A 23353-nucleotide genomic window follows, 5' to 3' on the forward strand; every position below is an offset into this window, starting at 1 on the left:
ATTTTTTTCCAAAATTTTACACTGTTTAGGGAAAACAAATTAAATATTTAATTACCAATTGCTTAATACTGGCAGACAATCATCTGACCCATAGGTGGCAGCCATCTCAAGCCAGAGGACGAGAGGACTCTAGCCGCCACGTATATAAAGGATTTATAGTGAAAAACTTTGTTTTTACGGGTTATACTTATTCTTCCTGGATTCTCTCTGGAGTCATTCTCTGGGTGGAGGCGATTCGAGCACTACACTCTTTGGCACTGGGCTACTTAAAAGTTGGGCAATGCAACTCCCCAGCCCCCCTCCCCCCACAAATATTATCAGGGCAGTCAAGCAGAGTAAATATATATTTAAATAGCTCCACAATATTCTTAGGTTTTTTCGGTAAAGTCACTGTGTAGGTAAAAACATTAAAAAGTAAAATAAAATAAAAATCACGACGTTTCGGAGGCAACACAAGCTTCCGTCTTCAGGTGGAACCGTCACAGCCACGACAGCTGTATCAAGTAAATGAGAGATTGCAGGAGCTACCACTCCGTTTATATAATGGTGGTAGCTCCTGCAATCTCTCATGTACTTGATACAGCTGTCGTGGCTGTGACGGTACCACCTGAAGACGGAAGCTTGTGTTGCCTCCGAAACGTCGTGATTTTTATTTTATTTTTTAATGTTTTTACCTACACGGTGACTTTACCGAAATAACCTAAGAATATGAATCATTGCAGTCACGAAAGCTTCAAATCTAGCTCCACAATAGTACCATTGATCATGTTTATTTATCTGCATTGCAACTTACTCAATGATCGTATTACCTTTAATCAGACAATCTCATCGAAGTGGACATCATTTGATCATTGGTGGGTTTCGTCACGGTCAATCATATTGAGTTACAGTAAAACCTTGGATTGCGAGCATAATTCGTTCCGGAAACGTGTTTGTAATCCAAAGCACTCGTATATCAAAGCACTCGTATATCAGTTGTGATCACGTGACGCTCGGCAGACAGAACGTACTACTCGTATAGCAAGACCTCACTCGTTTATCAAATTAATATTTGTTTTAAAAAAATTGCTCGTCTTGCAAAACACTCGCAGACCAAGTGACTCGCAATCCAAGGTTTTACTGAACTTTCATCATCCACTCTTAGTTGTGGTTCACCAAGATTTCTATAGTAACACTTCATCGGTCAACATTTTGGTAATTATCTACACATCTCTACACTGACAAGGTTCATGACCATGCGTGCAATTCACGGGACACTGGACAGCAGGTGCTCACATTCGAAAAAACCACAGACTCGGTAATTCATATCCGTTATTAATGTTTTAATGTTCGGCATCTGCACAACCGCAACAGACGTCAAATAAACTTTACCATCAAAATATACGAAATGTATAAACACTTGAACACGTGGTAGCAGTAGGAAGCTTTTGCCACCAACTTTATCCATGAATGCCACTAGTTTTTTTATTATTCTAGTATGCATTACCTCCACAAGCGTGCACACACACACACACATTGTACCCAGGTTTAATGAGATCTCATCGCAGAGAGAAACGTCGCTCTGCAAAAACTAATTCTGGAAGACACACACAAACACATTGTACCCAGGTTTAATGATATCTCATGGCAGAGAGAAACGCCGCTCTCCCAAAAACTCATTCTTGAAGACACACACACACACATTGTACCCAGGTTTAATGAGATCTCATCGCAGAGAGAAACGCCGCTCTGCCAAAAACGAATTCTTGAAGACACACACACACATTGTACCCAGGTTTAATGATATTTCATCGCAGAGAGAAACGTCGCTCTGCCAAAAACTAATTCTTGAAGACACACACACACATTGTAACCAGGTTTAATGATATCCCATTGCAGAGAGAAACGTCGCTCTGCCAAAAACTAATTCTTGAAGACACACACACACACATTGTACCCAGGTTTAATAATATCTCATCGCAGAGAGAAACGCCGCTCTGCCAAAAACTAATTCTTGAAGACACACACACACATTGTACCCAGGTTTAATGATATCTTATCGCAGAGAGAAACGCCGCTCTGCCAAAAACGAATTCTTGAAGACACACACACACACACATTGTACCCAGGTTTAATGAGATCTCATTGCAGAGAGAAACGTCGCTCTGCCAAAACTAATTCTTGAAGACACACACATACACATTGTAACCAGGTTTAATATCTCATCGCAGAGAGAAACGTCGCTCTGCCAAAAACTAATTCATGAAGACTTTTTTTGCAACTCAGTCCTTTAAACAGTTGGCGCTCATACCGCACAGAAACACCAACTCAATTATCTGGGAACCAGACTGATGATAATGTTAAAACATTTTTTTTGCCGAGATTTCAACACAGCTAAAACTTCCCTCAAGGTAATGGTGGGGAGTGCCGTTCTCTCCTTTGCCATTTCCCAACCGCAAAGTTTTCATCGCGGGGTCTTGTAATCTTATAACTTGCGATACCAAAGCGCACAGCAGCCCAGCTCTCAACAGCATGAACAATTCGATGTGGGCGATTACTATGACTTGCTCTCAAACACATTCCTGCTGCGGAGGGAGCTGGTAGGAACGTTGGGTTGCTCGCTCAATGGCCTGCAGGGTCAACGGCGGCGTGGTGTATTCCGCAAATATGCCCGACTGTGAGGGCGGGCACAAGCCGGCGTGAGTAGGTTAAACGTTGAGTTTTATAAGGGCACCACGGGGTGACCAGCCCCTCCCCACCCCTCCCACCCCTCTCCACCCACCCCCCCATCAAGCCCCTACCCACCCAGCCCCTCCCCACCCAGCCCCTACCCACCCTCCCCTCTCCACCCAGCCCCACCCCTCCCACCCCCCCATCCAGCCCCTAACCACCCAGCCCCTCCCCACCCCAGCCCCACCCCTCCCACCAGCCCCACCCCACCTAGCCCCTCCCCACCCTCCCCTCTCAACCCAGCCCCACCCCTCCCATTTTTGGATGCACGACGGACGGACAGACACAATAATCCCCTGTGGGCTGGTGGAACCAGGTGGTTCCTACCAGTATCACATTGTAATGTCATTGTGGCCTTCCTGGCAGCCAGTAGAATCTGCGCTGTGTGGATACATCGATGACTGGCGGGACCGCGCCCACATCTCAGTACGATCACTGCACTGTGGAAATGTGGCCGTCGTTAAAGATTAAAAGTGAATGTTAACGGCAAAATAACGGTGCTGTAACTCTCTTTACGACGAAACCCACATCTCCCAACATTTGTACAGTGCAAGAAAGTTACATTTTGCCATTTCGTCACGAGAACCACGTGAAGGTTACACAATGCTCGTAGCTTAACAACGTTCACGGAGCCTTTGTGATTGCTGCCAATGTGAAGTGAGAACAAAGATGGAAAAACGAGCGGTCATTTCCAATCAACCCTGCCTGCTGGTCCAGCATCTTGTTTGTAGACAAAATAAACCACCGGTTTTCTAAAAGCAACTGCCGCAATAATTACACAATAATCACCACAAAACAACCGACTTCTCTCACAACGGAGGCAGTATTCTCACACAAGACGATTGCCTTGCTCAAAAGAAAACGCAACGCAAAATGGGCTCGGAACAAAATTCTGAACAAGCGTTTAAAGGCCCCCAAAATAAATAAAAAAGAAAAATAAATACAGAAATATTGAGCGACGCTTTTCAAAATACGAGATTTTTGTTTACAATGTCCCTGAAGGACACACACACACACAGCCACGTTAACACGGACGCTCGCAAGGGGGGCCACGTGAACACGAGTTCGTGTGTGCTGGGGGGCAGCCGTCATTTGAACAGGAAGAGAACCAACGAAAAACAACGCATCCTCCAGTAAAACCCTATTCAAGAAACACCAAGTTAAATGTGACTTGTGTAAAACATATCTTTGAAACAACAAGCTTCCGAGTAAAACATGCATCACCACTGGAACCTCATTTGCCAGTAAAAAATATAATTGGTTTTTTACCCTTCTATCTGGCAACAAAACTGACACCTTTTTTACAAGGAGTCATGTTTGCATAGACCGCAATACCTGCAGTCATAATGCAAACAAAAAACACAACTCTGATAATGTGTGCAGTCCTTGAAGTTGATTGGTCCACACCCATGTGAGACTAGGCTCTAAGGAAAGCTGTCTCAGATGTGGACCAATCTACTTCAAGGACAGTGCATACATTATCAGAGTTATGTTTTTGTTTGTTTTATTTTTCGATTTAAAGCTTTCGTGACTGCAGGGATTCATCTTCTTGGTTCTTTCGGTAAAATCACGTAGAAGGGAAATAATAAAATAATAAAAATAAAACATAATCAAATAATTCTCACGACGTTTCGGCCACAACGCAAGCAGCCGTCCTCAGGTGAAAACCAGGTCTGTCCCTTTGATGCTGAATTAGTACTATTCACATACCTGCATTTCCCATATCCTCTCCCTTTGATGCTGCTAATCCTGCATAATGCACAGGCATAAGTAGTACTAATCACATACCTGCATTTCCCATATTCTCTCCCTTTGATGCTGCTAATCCTGCATAATGCACAGGCATAAGTAGTACTAATCACATTCCTGCATTTCCCATAAATATGCTAAATTCCTCTTGATATGCAAATTCCTTTGTCAAGGCACCCAGCTTATATACATGCTCCAAGCTCGTGTACTCTTTTGTTTGTATTATGACTGCAGGTATTGTGGTCTATGCAAACATGACTCCTTGTAAAAAAAAGGTGTCAGTTTTGTTGCCAGATAGAAGGGTAAAAGAACAATTATCAAAACATGCATGGTTAGCCCAATTAGATATTAGATGACAATCTGATTCATCTTCATCGCACTCGCGGTGGTCACGTGACCGATCTCCGTAACCAGGTTGGGATTCGACGTGGAAATTGATTTTTCGGAGCCGCTCGCTGCGACGCATCCCGCCTTTCGGCAGCTCAGGATGCGCTTGAAAGTGGCGATCATCTCCGTGTCCCGAAACGAGTAGATGATGGGGTTCATGGCGGAGTTGAGCTCCGCTATGAGCAAGAAGTACTTCTCGAAGGCCAGGACGTTGCAGTCCGAGCAGAAGGAATCCAGCAGCAGAATCACCAGGCCCGGCGTCCAGCACACAATAAAGGCTCCTGGGAGAGACGGCACGAGCCATTTTTGGCAGCGACGCGTGGAACAAGACCAGCCTTGATAATTGCTTTTTTTTTACCCTTTTATCTGGCAACAAAACTGACACCTTTTTTTACGAGGAGTCATGTTTGCATAGACCACAATACCTGCAGTCGTAATGCAAACAAAAAAACAGTTGTGCGCCTTTTGGCGTCATCTGGTCCAACACCATGTGAGACTAGGCTCTAAGGAAAGGTGTCTCGGGTGTGGACCAATCAACTTCAAGGACAGTGCGTACATTATCAGAGTTATGTTTTTTGTTTGCATTATGACTGCAGGTATTGTGGTCTATGCAAACGTGACTCCTTGTAAAAAGGTGTCAGTTTTGTTGCCAGATAGAAGGGTAAAAAAACAATTATCGTGAATCGTGTTGTCGAATGTTCTGCCCAGACAGACCCACAACGCTTACCCAACATGATGGTGACCGTTACGAGCAAGCTCACGGGGGCGTCTTGCCTCCGGGAGCACCTGGAGCTATTCTGCAGCACGGGTATCCTGTCCCTCCACATGTTCACGAAGATGTGGCCGTAGAGCCCCGCCATGATGAGGAACATGGAGAGGTTGTAGCCGGCCCAGAAGGCGACGTAGCTGGCGCTGTACAGCGGCGCCATGGTGGAGCACGTGCCGACGTCGCAGACGCAGTTCCAGCCCATGGTGGGCATGGCGCCGGCGATGATGGCCACGAGCCAGATGATCGCGACGACCGTCACGACGCGCCGCTCGCTCATCCGCTGCATCCGGAACAGCGCGACGTGGCGCTCGATGGCGATGACCAGGAGGCTGGCGACGGAGGCGGTGAGGCTCGTGTTGATCAGCCCCTGGCGCAGCATCCAGGTCTCCAGCGACAGCTTGCGAGTGTTGGGCCCCGTGTTGACAACCAGGTAGATGTACGCCACTCCGGCAAAGAAATCCGCCGCGGCCAGGTTGGCCATGAGAAAGTAGACGGGGTGGTGGAGTGTCTTGTTGATGTACACGGCGAACATGACGAGGGCGTTGGCCAGAATGATGCCGAGGCACAAGGTCAGGCCGAGCACCATGACCAGCGTGCTGGTGAAGGACCACTCGTCGTAGAGCGGCTTGTTGCTGTTGCGGTAGAAGAATGCGATCGTCTCGTTGTGGTGGCAGCTGACGTCCATCTCGTTCTCGCGTTGTGTTTCCCACGTCCAAGCACACCTGCAAAGCAAAGATTATTTAAAGGAAACCAACACCAATCGAGACTAGGCTCTAAGAAAAGCTGTCTGGGGTGTGGACCAATCAACATCAAGGACAGTGCATATCATTATCATCATCAGAGTTGTTTCTTTTTGTTTGCATTTTGACTGCTTGTGTTGTGGTTATTGCAAACATGATGCCTTGTATAAAGGTGTCAAGTTTTTGTACCAGTTTAAAGGGTAAAAACCTACTACTAAAGAGCTGTTGTTATACAATTACATCTCGATAGCGTTCCTCCTCTGAGCGTCATGATCATAGACAATGGCACCATCTTATTATCTGCACTGGCGTCCGTGACTGATTGCCCTATTTAATGACCCCCAGGGGAATGTGACTCAGGGTCGTGAAAAGAGGTGATGTCATCTTGTCACACTGCCGATACATGTGTACGCACACGCGTGTACATGTATAGGAACTCTCGCATCATACATGTACAGTCCGCTTGAATAATTCCACTGCTGGATGATGACCTCCGCACACGTCTTGTGGGTCGGGTCAAGAGCGATATTTGACTATACTTCACCACGCTGGTCAGTGGGGTTTGTGGTGGAGGTGGTGGTGGGGAGTGCAGTACACCAATAGGGGTTTCTGCACTGCCAACTGCTGTCTACAACGCCCACAGCACCTTTATACTGCACGTGGTGGTGGTGGTCAACCCATCCAAAGCACTTCTGACACAAACCCTGCTTAGCTTACAAAATCGGAAAAGGCTGCGTGCATTGTGAGTGATCTGGTCAAAGGCTACGTTGACATCAGCACACTAACATTGCATACATAACACTGGTCAACACACTTTTTGTGGCATAAGGTATTCCAACGGTGTTAAGGTCATTTTGGGGTGCTGATGATTCCAAATCTGGCATCAGTTTTTGTCCATCACATCAGGTTTTTGAGATATTATCAAATATTGCATTTTCAATAAAAACGGCAGAATAAAAATATTAAATAAATGTGGATATCTACATAAAATGATATTATATGCACACTCTCCTAAAAATACAGCACCGTATTTTAACACTAAAGCAGTCACTGACTCGCAACAACTTGCAATCATAAGTGACAGAGTTAATTTCGGGTAAAATCAATGAAAATGGGGTATGCCGATAGCATAAAAAATAGACGTGATAGAGCAAATCTGAGATCAGATTTAGAATCGGCACCCTGAAATTAGCCTAGAACAGCTGCAACAGTCCAGGCCAGAAAAACATGTTTTTGTTGTTGTTGACCAGTGTAATTAACGCGGCTTGCAATTTAGGAAGAAATGCCGCATTACACGTAACAATGTCATGGTTTCTAGCACAGATTCTCTTCACGTGAGAGTTGGGGACAGACTAAAAGGGGGTTTGAACAAGGCGAGCCCTGGCTACCTGTGGCGTTCACCCTCTACACGATAACAAACGCAACGCAAACCTCACAGAATCCTGTCATTGTTGAGCAGCGTCTCTTAGGATTAGCACATGGCCAGTAGGCAAGGCAAGGTCAAAACAAGCTGACCTTTACCCGACCTTTGACCTCACCCCTCGGCACACAGACACCTTTACCCTTTGACCCCTCTGCAGGCAGTCGACGGAGAAGTGGCGGGAAGAAGGGCCCAGGCTGCGCACGTGTTGGCTCAGGCGAGGCCCGGATGTGGATGTCAGGGCCCCGGATGTCAGGGCCCCGGATGTCAGGGCCCGTGGACACGTGACGCAGGAGGCGTGGCCAGGGGGCGGGGCTCGGGGGAGAGAAGATGAAAGGGGGCGGGGCGAAGGGGTCAGTCACGTGACCTGGGTCTCTGTGAGTCTGTGGGTCTCTGTGAGTCTGTGGGTCTGTGTGAGTGTGTGTGAAAATATAAGAATAGATTTACCCTATTCTAGACGGGGTGGTGGAGTGTCTTGTTGATGTACACGGCGAACATGACGAGGGCGTTGGCCAGAATGATGCCGAGGCACAAGGTCAGGCCGAGCACCATGACCAGCGTGCTGGTGAAGGACCACTCGTCGTAGAGCGGCTTGTTGCTGTTGCGGTAGAAGAATGCGATCGTCTCGTTGTGGTGGCAGCTGACGTCCATCTCGTTCTCGCGTTGTGTTTCCCACGTCCAAGCACACCTGCAAAGCAAAGATTATTTAAAGGAAACCAACACCAATCGAGACTAGGCTCTAAGAAAAGCTGTCTGGGGTGTGGACCAATCAACATCAAGGACAGTGCATATCATTATCATCATCAGAGTTGTTTCTTTTTGTTTGCATTTTGACTGCTTGTGTTGTGGTTATTGCAAACATGATGCCTTGTATAAAGGTGTCAAGTTTTTGTACCAGTTTTAAAGGGTAAAAACCTACTACTAAAGAGCTGTTGTTATACAATTACATCTCGATAGCGTTCCTCCTCTGAGCGTCATGATCATAGACAATGGCACCATCTTATTATCTGCACTGGCGTCCGTGACTGATTGCCCTATTTAATGACCCCCAGGGGAATGTGACTCAGGGTCGTGAAAAGAGGTGATGTCATCTTGTCACACTGCCGATACATGTGTACGCACACGCGTGTACATGTATAGGAACTCTCGCATCATACATGTACAGTCCGCTTGAATAATTCCACTGCTGGATGATGACCTCCGCACACGTCTTGTGGGTCGGGTCAAGAGCGATATTTGACTATACTTCACCACGCTGGTCAGTGGGGTTTGTGGTGGAGGTGGTGGTGGGGAGTGCAGTACACCAATAGGGGTTTCTGCACTGCCAACTGCTGTCTACAACGCCCACAGCACCTTTATACTGCACGTGGTGGTGGTGGTCAACCCATCCAAAGCACTTCTGACACAAACCCTGCTTAGCTTACAAAATCGGAAAAGGCTGCGTGCATTGTGAGTGATCTGGTCAAAGGCTACGTTGACATCAGCACACTAACATTGCATACATAACACTGGTCAACACACTTTTTGTGGCATAAGGTATTCCAACGGTGTTAAGGTCATTTTGGGGTGCTGATGATTCCAAATCTGGCATCAGTTTTTGTCCATCACATCAGGTTTTTGAGATATTATCAAATATTGCATTTTCAATAAAAACGGCAGAATAAAAATATTAAATAAATGTGGATATCTACATAAAATGATATTATATGCACACTCTCCTAAAAATACAGCACCGTATTTTAACACTAAAGCAGTCACTGACTCGCAACAACTTGCAATCATAAGTGACAGAGTTAATTTCGGGTAAAATCAATGAAAATGGGGTATGCCGATAGCATAAAAAATAGACGTGATAGAGCAAATCTGAGATCAGATTTAGAATCGGCACCCTGAAATTAGCCTAGAACAGCTGCAACAGTCCAGGCCAGAAAAACATGTTTTTGTTGTTGTTGACCAGTGTAATTAACGCGGCTTGCAATTTAGGAAGAAATGCCGCATTACACGTAACAATGTCATGGTTTCTAGCACAGATTCTCTTCACGTGAGAGTTGGGGACAGACTAAAAGGGGGTTTGAACAAGGCGAGCCCTGGCTACCTGTGGCGTTCACCCTCTACACGATAACAAACGCAACGCAAACCTCACAGAATCCTGTCATTGTTGAGCAGCGTCTCTTAGGATTAGCACATGGCCAGTAGGCAAGGCAAGGTCAAAACAAGCTGACCTTTACCCGACCTTTGACCTCACCCCTCGGCACACAGACACCTTTACCCTTTGACCCCTCTGCAGGCAGTCGACGGAGAAGTGGCGGGAAGAAGGGCCCAGGCTGCGCACGTGTTGGCTCAGGCGAGGCCCGGATGTGGATGTCAGGGCCCCGGATGTCAGGGCCCCGGATGTCAGGGCCCGTGGACACGTGACGCAGGAGGCGTGGCCAGGGGGCGGGGCTCGGGGGAGAGAAGATGAAAGGGGGCGGGGCGAAGGGGTCAGTCACGTGACCTGGGTCTCTGTGAGTCTGTGGGTCTCTGTGAGTCTGTGGGTCTGTGTGAGTGTGTGTGAAAATATAAGAATAGATTTACCCTATTCTTATGCATTATCTTTCATTATCCTATGGGCATAAATAAAGTTGGGCCAGTCTGCCAAAATGTCACGTTATATATACATTCTTTCTCTGTTATGGCAGAAAAAGAACATGCTGTTCTCGTGAATCAACCTGATTTTCATTGCATTCGTTCACGAATGTAGCACCTTATACATGGCACAAAAAGACAGCTTGGTGTGGAGTCAAAAGGGATTATCCCAGTAAAATACGATCAACTCCACCACGACAGCGATCGCTGCGCACGTCAGCTTACATGAAGTATGATCTGTGTTTTGATTTAGTGCGCTGATCTTAAAGGTGCATTGAAAAATGTTGATACTCCGACTGATGCTCCTGCTGTTGTGGAGTGACTCATGCAGCCAGCTATGGCTGCAGGGTTCTGGTGGTACATGTTGTTTACGTCGTTTATTGTGAAAATTCGGTCACAGTTCCTATGATCACTGTTTCATTGCTTTTATGGCTTGATTTTGGTGATTTTCGAAAAGTTTTTTGGTTTGGCCATGTTTGTTTGTTGTAGTACAGAGTTAGACTGATGGCCTTAATCTAAGTTGTCTTGTGGTTGTTGTTGTTGTTGTTTGAATTGCATCCCACTGGGATTTTTGCACACAGCGTTGGTGTAACGGTGCTTTTTCTGCAATATTTTGCTGTCTTTTCTTGGATTTTCTGTTTGCACTCAGTCACATATTCACTTTAAGATGTTTTTGTTCATGTTTTTGTTTTTTGTTTGTTGAGGTTGCACCCGATTCAAGAGCCAAATGGCTCACAGGGCCACACCTAATACATGAACATGAACTTGAAGGTCCTAGTGTGGACACACGTTGACCAGTGTAAGAGGCGGGGGGGTGGTCACCTTCGGTCAACCCCCACACGCCTCAAGTTTCAAGTTTTCATGTATTAGGTATAGCCCTGTGAGCCATTCGGCTCTTGAATCGGGTGCAACCGCAACAAACAAAAAAACAAAAACATGAACAAGAAAACATCTTAAAGTGACTATGTGACTAAGTGCAAACAGAAAATCCAAGAAAAGACAGCAAAATATTGCAGAAAAAGCACCATACACCAATGCTGTGTGCAAAAATCCCAGTGGGATGCAAGTCAAACAACAACAACAACAACCACAAGACAACTTAGATTAAGGCCATCAGTCTAACTCTGTACTACAACAAACAAACATGGCCAAACCGAAAAACTTTTCAAAAATCACCAAAATAAAGCCATTAAAGCAATGAAACAGTGGTCATAGGAACTCTGCTGCCCCCTGTGGGCCCGTGAGCTTGGGTGCATCTAAGGTGACCTGCAGAGCCTTGCTACGGTACAACACGTGTACACACACTCACAGTTTAACACTCACACACACAACAACAACCGCCATTCGCCACTAAGTGGCGGTGACGTCACCACGACGCTTGTGCCAGGCCATGTGCACTTTGAGGCTACCACGTGGCAGGAGGAGGTCACGGGGCAGACCCAGCAGGTGTTACGTGTCAACTGACTGAGACAGTGGCTGATGCTACCACCACATTGTGGGCCCCTGCTGTGCCAACTCGCTGTGTGGGTCTCTGCAGGTCTCCACAACTTGCGGATGAGTTCTGCTGCTGCTATTTCAACGACCCTGAGGTTTGGTGGTCGTCTGGGCCTTCGTTGGTGTTGACGCCTTGGTAATTGAGATGTTAACTACCTCGCCTGGTGTACAGGAGGTCGTGGGTTACACCATAATCATCACGGTGGCTGGGAAATGTTAACTACCTCGCCTGGTATACAGGAGGTCGTGGGTTACACCACCATCATCACGGTGGCTGGGAAATGTTAACTACCTCGCCTGGTATACAGGAGGTCGTGGGTTACACCACCATCATCATCACGGTGGCTGGGAAATGTTAACTACCTCGCCTGGTATACAGGATGTGCAGTACTACACTACGTACTACACTATACACAACTATATGCTATACTACTGGACACTCTACTATACAATACACTTCTATATACTACACTATACACATATATACTACACTGTACTATACAGTACACTACTATACACTGCACGATACAATACACTACATTGGTATACACTACTATACACTGCTATACACTATAGTAATGTACACTACACTACTATACACTCCACTACTATATACTACACTAAACACTTATATCTACTATACTATACAGTACACTACTATACAATACACTATACTATACACTACAAAGCTATACAATACACTACTATACACTACACTACTATACACTTATATATACTACACTACACTACTATACACTCCACTATACAATACACTATACATTTCAATATTCTACACTATACACATATATACTACACTGTACTATACAGTACGCTACTATACACTACACTGGTATCCACTACACTACTATATACTACACTATAGTAATATACACTTTACACTACTATACACTACTCTAAACACTTATATTTACTACACTACTATACACTATACTATACAATACACTACTATACACTCCACTGCTTTTCACTACACTATACACTTTACACTACTATCCACTACACTACTATATACTACACTATACAATACACTATACACTCCACTGCTATACACTACACTATACACTGCTATATTCACTATAGTAATATACACTACTATACACTACACTATACACTTTACACTACTATCCAATACACGACTATATACTACCCTATACTATACAGTACATTACTATACACTACACTATACACTTATATATACTACACTACTATACACTATACCACAACATTTACAATTGTTGAGTACTGTGACGTTTCGCTGGTAACTGCATCCAGCATCATCGGGCAATTCGCCAGAATGGTGAGGCTCTGCTCTGGCTCCCGGTCTTAAATAAAAAAATATTTGTAAATGTTGTGGTTTCACGCTTCAACACACCGGTGTGGGGCTAAAGTAGTGAACTATTTTGTCTTTTGTCAACGTGACACTTTTTTGCTGATTGGCCGTGTCGGGTGGTGGAGGGTTACGACACATAAATAACGCGATCTAATCCCAAAATGTTGATTATGAATAAAATTGGTCGCGAAAGCCTGCTACGTGTTAAACTGTGTGGAGTGTGTTGTTGTTACGCTCTTACCACATGCCCCCGACTGGACATCTGTGGGTTCAAGATCTTTCTAGCTCATCGGAATCCTCCTGCTGCAGTCTAAACATTCTCTGTGCCTTGTGTGGGTCTCCTTGGATTACCACCACTTGAGCATTCCACTTACATATAGTTATAGCTGTCAACCCCTTATTACAGACCAAGTCAGACCTTAATGGTCACCCCGTGCCCTTGTGAATCTCAACTTTCGTCCTGCAAAGTCCCATCACAAGGGAGAAACAATCAAAGACACAAAACAATTGTTGCTGCTCGTATCCAAACGGCTGTCCGCCGTATGCACCTGAAAACTCAATTTCCCTCTGAAAACAAAAATAATTAGCATTTTCACTGCTTGTGTTGTGGTTATTGCAAACATGATCCCTTGTATAAAGGTGTCAGTTTTTGTACCAGTTGAAAGGGTAACAACCTACTACTACTGTGGCTACTTTGTTGTTGTCACGCTGCACGATGGGACCGACCGCCGGGACTGGTTTGCTACGGCCTTTGGAGCGGCTTTGCCAGTTTCGGTAGATCGTCTCAGGACCGCTGGATAATGTCGGATGATTATCGTGCCGTGCCGGATAATCAATGATGATCGACGGTATCCCGAGGCAGCAAAAGAGCTGAACGCGGCGCGCGGCCAGCCAACGTGCCGTCTGAATCCGCGTCTCTCTTCTTGAATCCTCAGGTGGGCACGCTTCTGGCGAGCTGGTGGTCACAATGAGCTGGAACTTCCTGACCCGTTTGTTGGAGGAGATATCTTTGCACTCGACGTACCTGGGCAAGCTCTGGCTAACCACGTTCCTGATCTTGCGCATCATGCTGACGATCGTGGCGGGCGAATCCATCTATCACGATGAACAGAGCTCGTTCATGTGCAACTCCCAACAGCCGGGCTGCACGAACATGTGCTACGACACCTTTGCTCCCCTGTCCTACGTGCGCTTCTGGATCTTTCAGATTATCACCGTGGCGACACCCAGCATTCTCTACCTCGCCTTCGCCATACACAGGATACAGAGGTCTAGTGAAGTTACACTATGAGACATCTCCTTTACCAGTGGCAAAATATAGTAGTAGGTTTTTACCCTTTAAACTGGTACAAAACTGACACCTTTATACAAGGCATCATTTTGAGTTGTGCGCCTTTTGGTGTCATCTGGTCCAACACCAATGGAGACTAGGCTCTAAAGAAAGCCGTCTTGGGTTTGGACCAATCAACTTCAAGGACAGTGCATATTATTATCATTATCAGAGTTGTTTCTTTTTGTTTGCATTTTGACTGCTTGTGTTGTGGTTATTGCAAACATGATGCCTTGTATAAAGGTGTCAGTTTTTGTACCAGTTGAAAGGGTAAAAACCTACTACTAGGCCTAGTGAAGTTACGGCGACGACGATAACCGTGATAAGAACGGCGAAGTCCCCCAAAAAAACCTTCATTCCGCTCTTTGTTCTTGCGAGAAGGAGATGTTTAACTTTTACTCCCGCGTCGTTATCCGCAGGTCAGAGAGCTCGCCTGGCGATCAAGGAGGGGAGTTTCCCGACGAGGCCAAGAAGAACGACTACAGACGGCACGACGGGCGTCGCGCTATCAGGGCCGACGGCCTCATGTGGGCCTACGCGCTGCAGCTCGTCCTGCGCACGGTGGCCGAAGCGGGCTTCCTTCTGGGCCAGTACGTGATGTACGGCTTGGAGGTGATCCCCCGCTTTGTGTGCCCCCGCCGCTACCCCTGCGTCCACTTCGTCGACTGCTTCGTGTCGAGGCCCACGGAGAAGACCGTCTTCCTGCACGTGATGTATGCCGTGGGGTGCCTCAGCCTGGCTCTCGACCTGGCCGAGATGTGGCACCTGGGGATGGGCGCTCTCAGGGACGAGCTGCCGGGCAGCCGAGCCAAGCGCCGGTATTGACAGCACTATGAGACATCTCCTTTAGCAGTGGCAAAATATAGTAGTAGGGTTTTACCCTTTCAACTGGTACACAAACTGACACCTTTATACAAGGCATCATGTTTGCAATAACCACAACACAAGAAGTCAAAATGCAAACAAAAATAAACAACTCTGATAATGATAATAATATGCACTGTCCTTGAAGTTGATTGGTCCACACCTGAGACAACTTCAAGGACAGTGCATATTATTATCATCAGAGTTGTTTCTTTTTGTTTAACACATAGGCTTTCGCGACCAATGTTATTCATAATCAACGTTTTTGGGTTTAGATCGCGTTATTTATAAATGTGTCGTAACCCTCCACCACCCGACACGGCCAATCAGTAAAAAGTGTCACGTTGACAAAGACAAATAGTTCACTGCTTTAGCCCACCGGTGTGTTGAAGCCACAACATTTACAATTTGAGTACGACGTTTCGCTGGTAATTGCATCCAGCATCATCGGGCAATTCGCCAGAATGGTGAGGGGCTCTGCTGTGTCTCCCGTTCTTATATAGAGCAGCAGCAGGGTGACGTCATCATTAACTCATTAACTCATCAGGTGCAAAGATTCAAGGGGGGAGTGATTGTAATTATATACTAGATTAGTAATCAGGCTATTGTTACGATGCGAGTTGTAGATTAGTAATCATTTGGAATGTGTTTTATTGTGATTATGCTACATTAGTTATCAGTTAGTGGTTGTTTCCCTTATAAGGAATTGTAATGTATCTTATTTAATATGTAGGGGTTATTACGGGAGAAACGGCGGACGAGAAACACAGAGGTGTGTGCACTCACACACACGGGTGGTCGCACCGACGTCCGCATCCGTGATCCCCCACGCCCCCAAGCCCTCTGAGGGGATCCCTATAAAAGGCGGGGAGCCAGAGAGCTCGAGGCAGTACGACACGAAGCTGACCAGTGAAGATCGAAGACTCGGAGATTAGGCCCTGGGACTCCCCTGTCTCGCTGCCCTTGTCAGGGCCGAGCTGGGTAAGCCAGCGGCGCGGCCCAAGAGCTCCCGGACCTCTGCCCTTGGCAGGGCAAGGCCGGCTTAGCTGGTGCCGAGATCTGTGCTTGCCAGGGCCAGATCAGTCAGCCTCCCGTAGCCCAGTAGAGGAGGACTGGGGAACAGGACAGAGGGCATAGTACTAGGGTGGGTTTCCCATAGTACGGGTGAAGGGGCCGTTACCCCTTCAACTATTGTGCCTGTCACTGAGTTAATAAACAGAGTGTGCCTCAACTCCGACCTCGTCTCCTCGAACTTACTACAAATAATACGCTTCCAGGCCGCACTAAGCCTGTAGCTGTCTGAGCGATTAAAGTTATTTCTGTTTCTCTCAATTTCAATCGATTCTCTAATTAGTCTTTGCCAGTAGTAACTAGTTTTACACAACACTTCCACGTTGTCAAAATCAATTGAGTGTCCCTGTTGGCATGCATGTTCTGCTACTGCCGACAGTTGTGTTTGTGATAGTTTCATATTTTTCTATATAAGAACGGGAGACAGCAGAGCCTCACCATTCTGGCGAATTGCCCGATGATGCTGGATGCAATTACCAGCGAAACGTCGTACTCAAATTGTAAATGTTGTGGCTTCAACACACCGGTGGGCTAAAGCAGTGAACTATTTGTTTCTTTTTGTTTCCATTTTGACTGCTTGTGTTGTGGTTATTGCAAACATGATGCCTTGTATAATGGTGTCAGTTTTGTACCAATTTAAATGGTAAAAACCTACTATACGGTATTGACAGCGTTGTTGTTGTTTGTTACATTGGCGGCATTCCACCGGCGGCATCGGGGCCGGATTGAGGTTTATTGTAGGCCTCAGGCACTTCTGTTTCACAGGCCTTCAGTGGTAATGTTCTACAACTGCTACGGCTGCTAACTTCTGTTGCACAGGCCTTCAGTGGTAATGTTCTACAACTGCTACGGCTGCTAACCCATGTCACTAACTCCCTCCGCTGTCACTCGGATTCTTTCACGCGGCACTTGAAACTGGACGTGCGTCGTCGCTGCCGACACGTCAGAGGTCGCAGCCGGGTACCCGATACCCATACCCTACCCGATACCCGGCTACCCGTACCCGGCCGGGTACGGGTACCCATTTGCGACCCTGGTGTGGCCGGGTACGGGTACGGGTAAGGAATCAAAACCCGTTTGCGACCTCTGGTCTGCATACACTTTGCCAAGACTAGCGGTGAGCATTTAAAAATGCGCTGTTGTTGTTGTCATCAACAGGATTGCGAAGGGCAATCCTCTTCCTCCTCGTCCTCCTCCTCCCGACGCGGCCGAGACGGAGGAGGCCGCCCCCCGGCAGATGGCGATAACGGCGGCAGATGCGTTGCAGCTGCAAGGCTACCTGCGCACGATAGAGCGGCGGCTGGACCTGACGATTTCCCCATTGCCCCGACGGGCCAGGGCAGCGTGGGGACACGGGGAGAGCGGAACAGGGAGAGGTGGGGGAGGCGGAGAGGGAGGACGGCGGGGGTCTCCGGCCTCACACTCGGCCGCGGCGGCCGTGAGCAGAAGCCCCCAAGTGCAGCTCGGCAAGAAACACGAAGCGGCGGCGGCAGCAGCAGCAGACGACGAAGTGGAAGATTCCGGAGAAAAACAAGAAGAGGGCAAGGCCGCCTCTAGGAAGGGAAGGGCTGTCGATCGGAGAAATATCTACCCATCTCAGTTTAAGTTTCCTTACTCTTTGGTTCTTTCGGTAAAGTCCCGTAGGTGTGAATACATATTTTTGTTTTGTTTTATTTTATTTCTACCCACGTGACTTTACCAAATGAATCAAAGAGGATGGATTCCTGCAGCCACGAAAGCTTCAAATCGCCTTTTAAGTTTCCTGTTGCGAGTTTAACGCCGAGCTATTCACAAATAAAGGTCTTCTCTTTGGGGGGTCAGATCTCGCGTGAGTTGTGGATGTGTCATTGTGCCCCCCACCACCCGACATCAGATTCCCACCACTACAGTACTATACACTACACAACTATACACTATACACTACACTACTATACAGTACACTATACACTACACTACTATACAGTACACTACTATACACTACACTACTATACACTACACTATACACTATAGTAATATACACTACAGTAATATACACTACACTATACACTACAGTACTAAACAATACACTACTATACACTACACTACTATACACTACCATACAGTACACTACTATACACTACACTATACACTACAGTAATATAGACTACACAGCTATACACTACAGTAATATACACTACACTATACACTACACTATACACTACACTACTATACACTACTGTACTATACACTACACTACTATACACTACACTATACACTGCACTATACACTACAGTATCTTCTTGGTTTTTTCGGTAAAGTCACGTAGAAGGGAAATAATAAAATAATAAAAATAAAACATAATAAAATAGTATTTAATTATGTAATATTATTTGTTTTATTTTTATTATTTTATTTTTTCCCTTCTACGTGACTTTACCGAAAAAATAAAGAAGATGAATCCCTGCAGTCACGAAAGCTTTAAATCGAAATATACACTTCAGTAATATAGACTCCACACTACACCACGTGACACGATGCTACCGGTGGAGGGGAGGGGCTGTCACGTGCTGGGGGGGGGGTTTGAGGAATGAGGCGATGTGAGCCAATCAGGGGAGGGTGCGCGTGTCACGTGATCAAAGGAATCGCTTGTTTAGCAAACGATTCGCTTGCCCTCGAATCGATCTCCGTTGGATTCCAAGGAATCGACGTTACAAGCCTGCAGCACTTTTCCGGATCGACTCGAAAAGGGGAATCGACCATGAAACCACGATTCACGATCCACAGCTGTTGACTCATCTGCTCCAGCCGAGGCACAGACAATGCGACTACCACAACTACCGCACGTACCACAACTACCACACGTACCACTGCTACCACACGTACCACTACTACCACACGTACCACTACTACCGCACGTACCACAACTACCACACGTACCACTACTACCGCACGTACCACAACTAACCACACGTACCACTACTACCGCACGTACACAACTACCCGCACGTACCACTACTACCACACGTACCACAACTACCACACGTACCACACTACCGCACGTACCACTACTACCACACGTACCACTGCTACCCCACGTACCACTACTACCACACGTACCACTACTACGCAGGTACCACAACTACCACACGTACCACTACTACCGCACGTACACAACTACCACACGTACCACTACTACCGCACGTACCACAACTACCGCTACGTACCACTACTACACACGTACCACAACTACCGCACGTACCACTACTACCACACGTACCACAACTACCACACGTACCACTACTACCGCACGTACCACAACTACCCGCACGTACCACTACTACACACGTACCACAACTACCACACGTACCACAACTACCGCACGTACCACTACTACCACACGTACCACAACTACCACACGTACCACAACTACCACACGTACCAGTACCACCACACGTACCACTACTACCACACGTACCAGTACTACTAGAATTGGTACTACAACTAGTAGCGATCCTACTAGTACCGCTTGTACTCACACTACAACTAGTACTACTGCAAGGCCTACTACAACTAGTACTACCAGTAGTACTGCTAGTACGACTACTGCACTACTACCAGTACTACAGCTACTACCAGTACTACTACCAGTACTACCAGTACTACAACTACTACCAGTACTACAACTACCAATACTACTGGTACTACTACCAGTACTACAACTACTACCAGTACTACAACTACTATCTGTACTACTACCAGTACTACAACTACTACCAATACTACTACCAGTACTACAACTACTACCTGTACTACTACCAGTTCTACAGGTACTACTACGACTACTGCTATCACTACTACCGCCTCTATATCTACGAAAAATACTGCTACCCCTACAACTACCCGTCAGTTACTACTACAACCACTACTCCAACTCAGGCAGGGGTGAGTCTATGGTGCAGTGTTGAGTCTGTGGGCAGTGTTGAGTCTTTGATGCAGTGTTGAGTCTATGGTGCAGTGTTGAGTCTATGGGTAGTGTTGAGTCTATGGGCAAAGTTGAGTCTATGGTGCAGTGCTGAGTCTGTGGGCAGTGTTGAGTCTGTGGGCAGTGCTGAGTCTATGGTGCAGTGTTGAGTCTATGGGCAGTGTTGAGTCTGTGGGCAGTGTTGAGTCTATGGTGCAGTGTTGAGTCTATGGGCAGTGTTGAGTCTATGGGCAGTGTTGAGTCTATGGGTAGTGTTGAGTCTATGGGCAGTGTTGAGTCTATGGGTAGTGTTGAGTCTATAGGCAGTGTTGAGTCTGTGGGTAGTGTTGAGTCTGTGGGCAGTGTTGAGCCTGTGGGTAGTGTTGAGTCTATGGGCAGTGTTGAGTCTGTGGGTAGTGTTGAGTCTATGGGGAGTGTTGAGTCTGTGGGCAGTGTTGAGTCTGTGGGCAGTGTTGAGTCTGTGGGCAGTGTTGAGTCTGTGGGCAGTGTTGAGTCTGTGGGCAGTGTTGAGTCTGTGGGTAGTGTTGAGTCTGTGGGCAGTGTTAAGTCTATGGTGCAGTGTTGAGTCTATGGGCAGTGTTGAGTCTATGGGCAGTGTTGAGTCTGTGGGCAGTGTTAAGTCTATGGTGCAGTGTTGAGTCTATGGGCAGTGTTGAGTCTATGGGCAGTGTTGAGTCTGTGGGCAGTGTTAAGTCTATGGTGCAGTGTTGAGTCTATGGTGCAGTGTGTATAGTACAAATCCTTACGCCATGATCCGATGTTCCAGTGTGCAGGTGACGTCACCGGTAGAGGCGGTCTGCAGACGCCGTCGGAACGCCCTCCGCCGTAGGAGGGGGTCGATTCTCCGGTTCACTCATCCACCCACAATCATCCACTCACACCCACAATCACCCACAATCACCCACTCACACCCACAATCACCCACTCACACCCACAATCACCCACTCACACCCACAATCACCCATTCACACCCACTCACACCCACTCACACCCACAATCACCCACTCACATCCACAATCACCCACTCACACCCACAATCACCCACTCACACCCACTCACACCCCACAATCACCCACTCACACCCACAATCACCCACTCACACCCACAATCACCCACTCACACCACAATCACCCACTCACACCCACTCACACCCACAATCACCCACTCACACCCACAATCACCCACTCACACCCACAATCACCCACTCACACCCACAATCACCCACTCACACCCACAATCACCCACTCACACCCATAATTACCCACTCACACCCACTCACACCCACAATCACCCACTCACACCCACTTACACCCACAATCACCCACTCACACCCACAATCACCCACTCACACCACAATCACCCACTCACACCCACAATCACCCACTCACACCCACAATTACCCACTCACACCACAATCACCCACTCACACCCACAATCACCCACTCACACCCACAATCACCCACTTACACCCACTCACACCCACAATCACCCACTCACACCCACAATCACCCACTCACACACAATCACCCACTCACACCCACAATCACCCACCCACTCACCCAGTCACTCACCCACTCACACCCACAATCACACACACACTCACTCACCCAGTCACTCACACACTCACTCACCCAGTCACTCACCCACACAATCACCCACAATCACCCACTCACACCCACAATCACCCACCCACTCACTCACCCAGTCACTCACCCACTCACACACACACCCACAATCACCCACTCACTCACCCACCCAGTCACCCACTCACTCATCCACACACCCACAATCACCCACTCACTCATTCACCCAGTCACCCACCCAGTCACCCACTCACTCAACCACCCACTCACCCACCCACTCACTCACCCACTTACTCACCCACCCACTCAACCACTCAGTCACTCAACCACTCACCTACTCACCCACCCACTCACCCACCCACTCACCCAACCACTCACTCAACCACTCACCCACCCACTTACCCACTCACTCAACCACTCACTCAACCACTTACTTACCCACCCACTCACTCACCCACCTACGCACCCACTCACTCAACCACTCACTCACTTACCCACTCACCCACCCACCTACTCACCCACCCACTCACTCAACCACTCATTCACCCACTCACCCACCCACTCACTCACCCACCCACTCAACCACTCGCTCACCCACCCACTTACTCACCCACTCGCTCACCCACTCACTCAACCACTCACCCACCCACTTACTCATCCACTCACCCACCCACTCACTCAAACACTCACTCATCCACTCACCCACCCACCCACCCACTCACTCAACCACTCACCCACCCACTTACTCGCCCACTCACTCACCCACCCACCCACTCACCCACCTACTCACTCAACCATTCACTCAACCACTCACCCACCACTCACCCAACTACTCACTCAACCACTCACCCACCTACTCACCCACCCACTCACTCAACCACTCACTCACCCACCCACTTACCCACTCACCCACCTACTCACTCACTCACCCACTCACCCACCCACTCACTCACCCACTTACACACCCACCCACTCACTTAACCACTCACTCAACCACTCACTCACCCACCCACTTACCCACCCACTCACCCACCCACTCCACCACTCACTCAACCACTCACCCACCTACTCACCCACTCACTCACCCAGTCACCCACTTACCCACCTACTCACCCACCCACTCACCCACCCACTTGCTCAACCACTTACTCAACCATCACTCAACCACTCACCCACCTACTCACTCACCCACAGGTCCGAGAGAGCCATGAGAGGAGGAGGAGCAGGAGGCCTCGGGCGGACTGGGTCACCCAATTTACGGAGGTGGTCACGCTCCACTCCCACGGCAGTCGAGCTTGTA

At 47.5% G+C, this 23353-nt stretch overlaps 2 protein-coding genes across 2 annotated transcripts; one reads left to right on the forward strand and one right to left on the reverse strand.

Annotated features, from left to right (window-relative positions):
• Positions 1-4741: 4741 nt before the first annotated feature.
• LOC133361871 (lysophosphatidic acid receptor 1-A-like) lies at positions 4742-23329 on the reverse strand. The gene is made up of 6 exons (XM_061580859.1): positions 23242-23329; positions 10044-10216; positions 8222-8462; positions 7917-8089; positions 5573-6336; positions 4742-5126 (listed from the first exon to the last, which is right to left on the reverse strand). Exons 5-6 carry the CDS (start codon positions 6297-6299, stop codon positions 4807-4809), a joined length of 1047 nt encoding a protein of 348 aa, XP_061436843.1. The 5' UTR covers positions 6300-6336; positions 7917-8089; positions 8222-8462; positions 10044-10216; positions 23242-23329; the 3' UTR covers positions 4742-4806.
• On the forward strand, positions 14575-15442 carry LOC133361870 (gap junction gamma-1 protein-like). Its single transcript, XM_061580858.1, has one exon. It carries the CDS (start codon positions 14959-14961, stop codon positions 15397-15399), a length of 441 nt encoding a protein of 146 aa, XP_061436842.1. The 5' UTR covers positions 14575-14958; the 3' UTR covers positions 15400-15442.
• Positions 23330-23353: the final 24 nt, after the last annotated feature.

The sequence above is a fragment of the Lethenteron reissneri genome, unplaced genomic scaffold, assembly GCF_015708825.2.
Source record: "Lethenteron reissneri isolate LAM-NWPU_2019-01 unplaced genomic scaffold, ASM1570882v1 scaffold_1270, whole genome shotgun sequence".
Lineage (NCBI taxonomy): Eukaryota > Metazoa > Chordata > Hyperoartia > Petromyzontiformes > Petromyzontidae > Lethenteron > Lethenteron reissneri.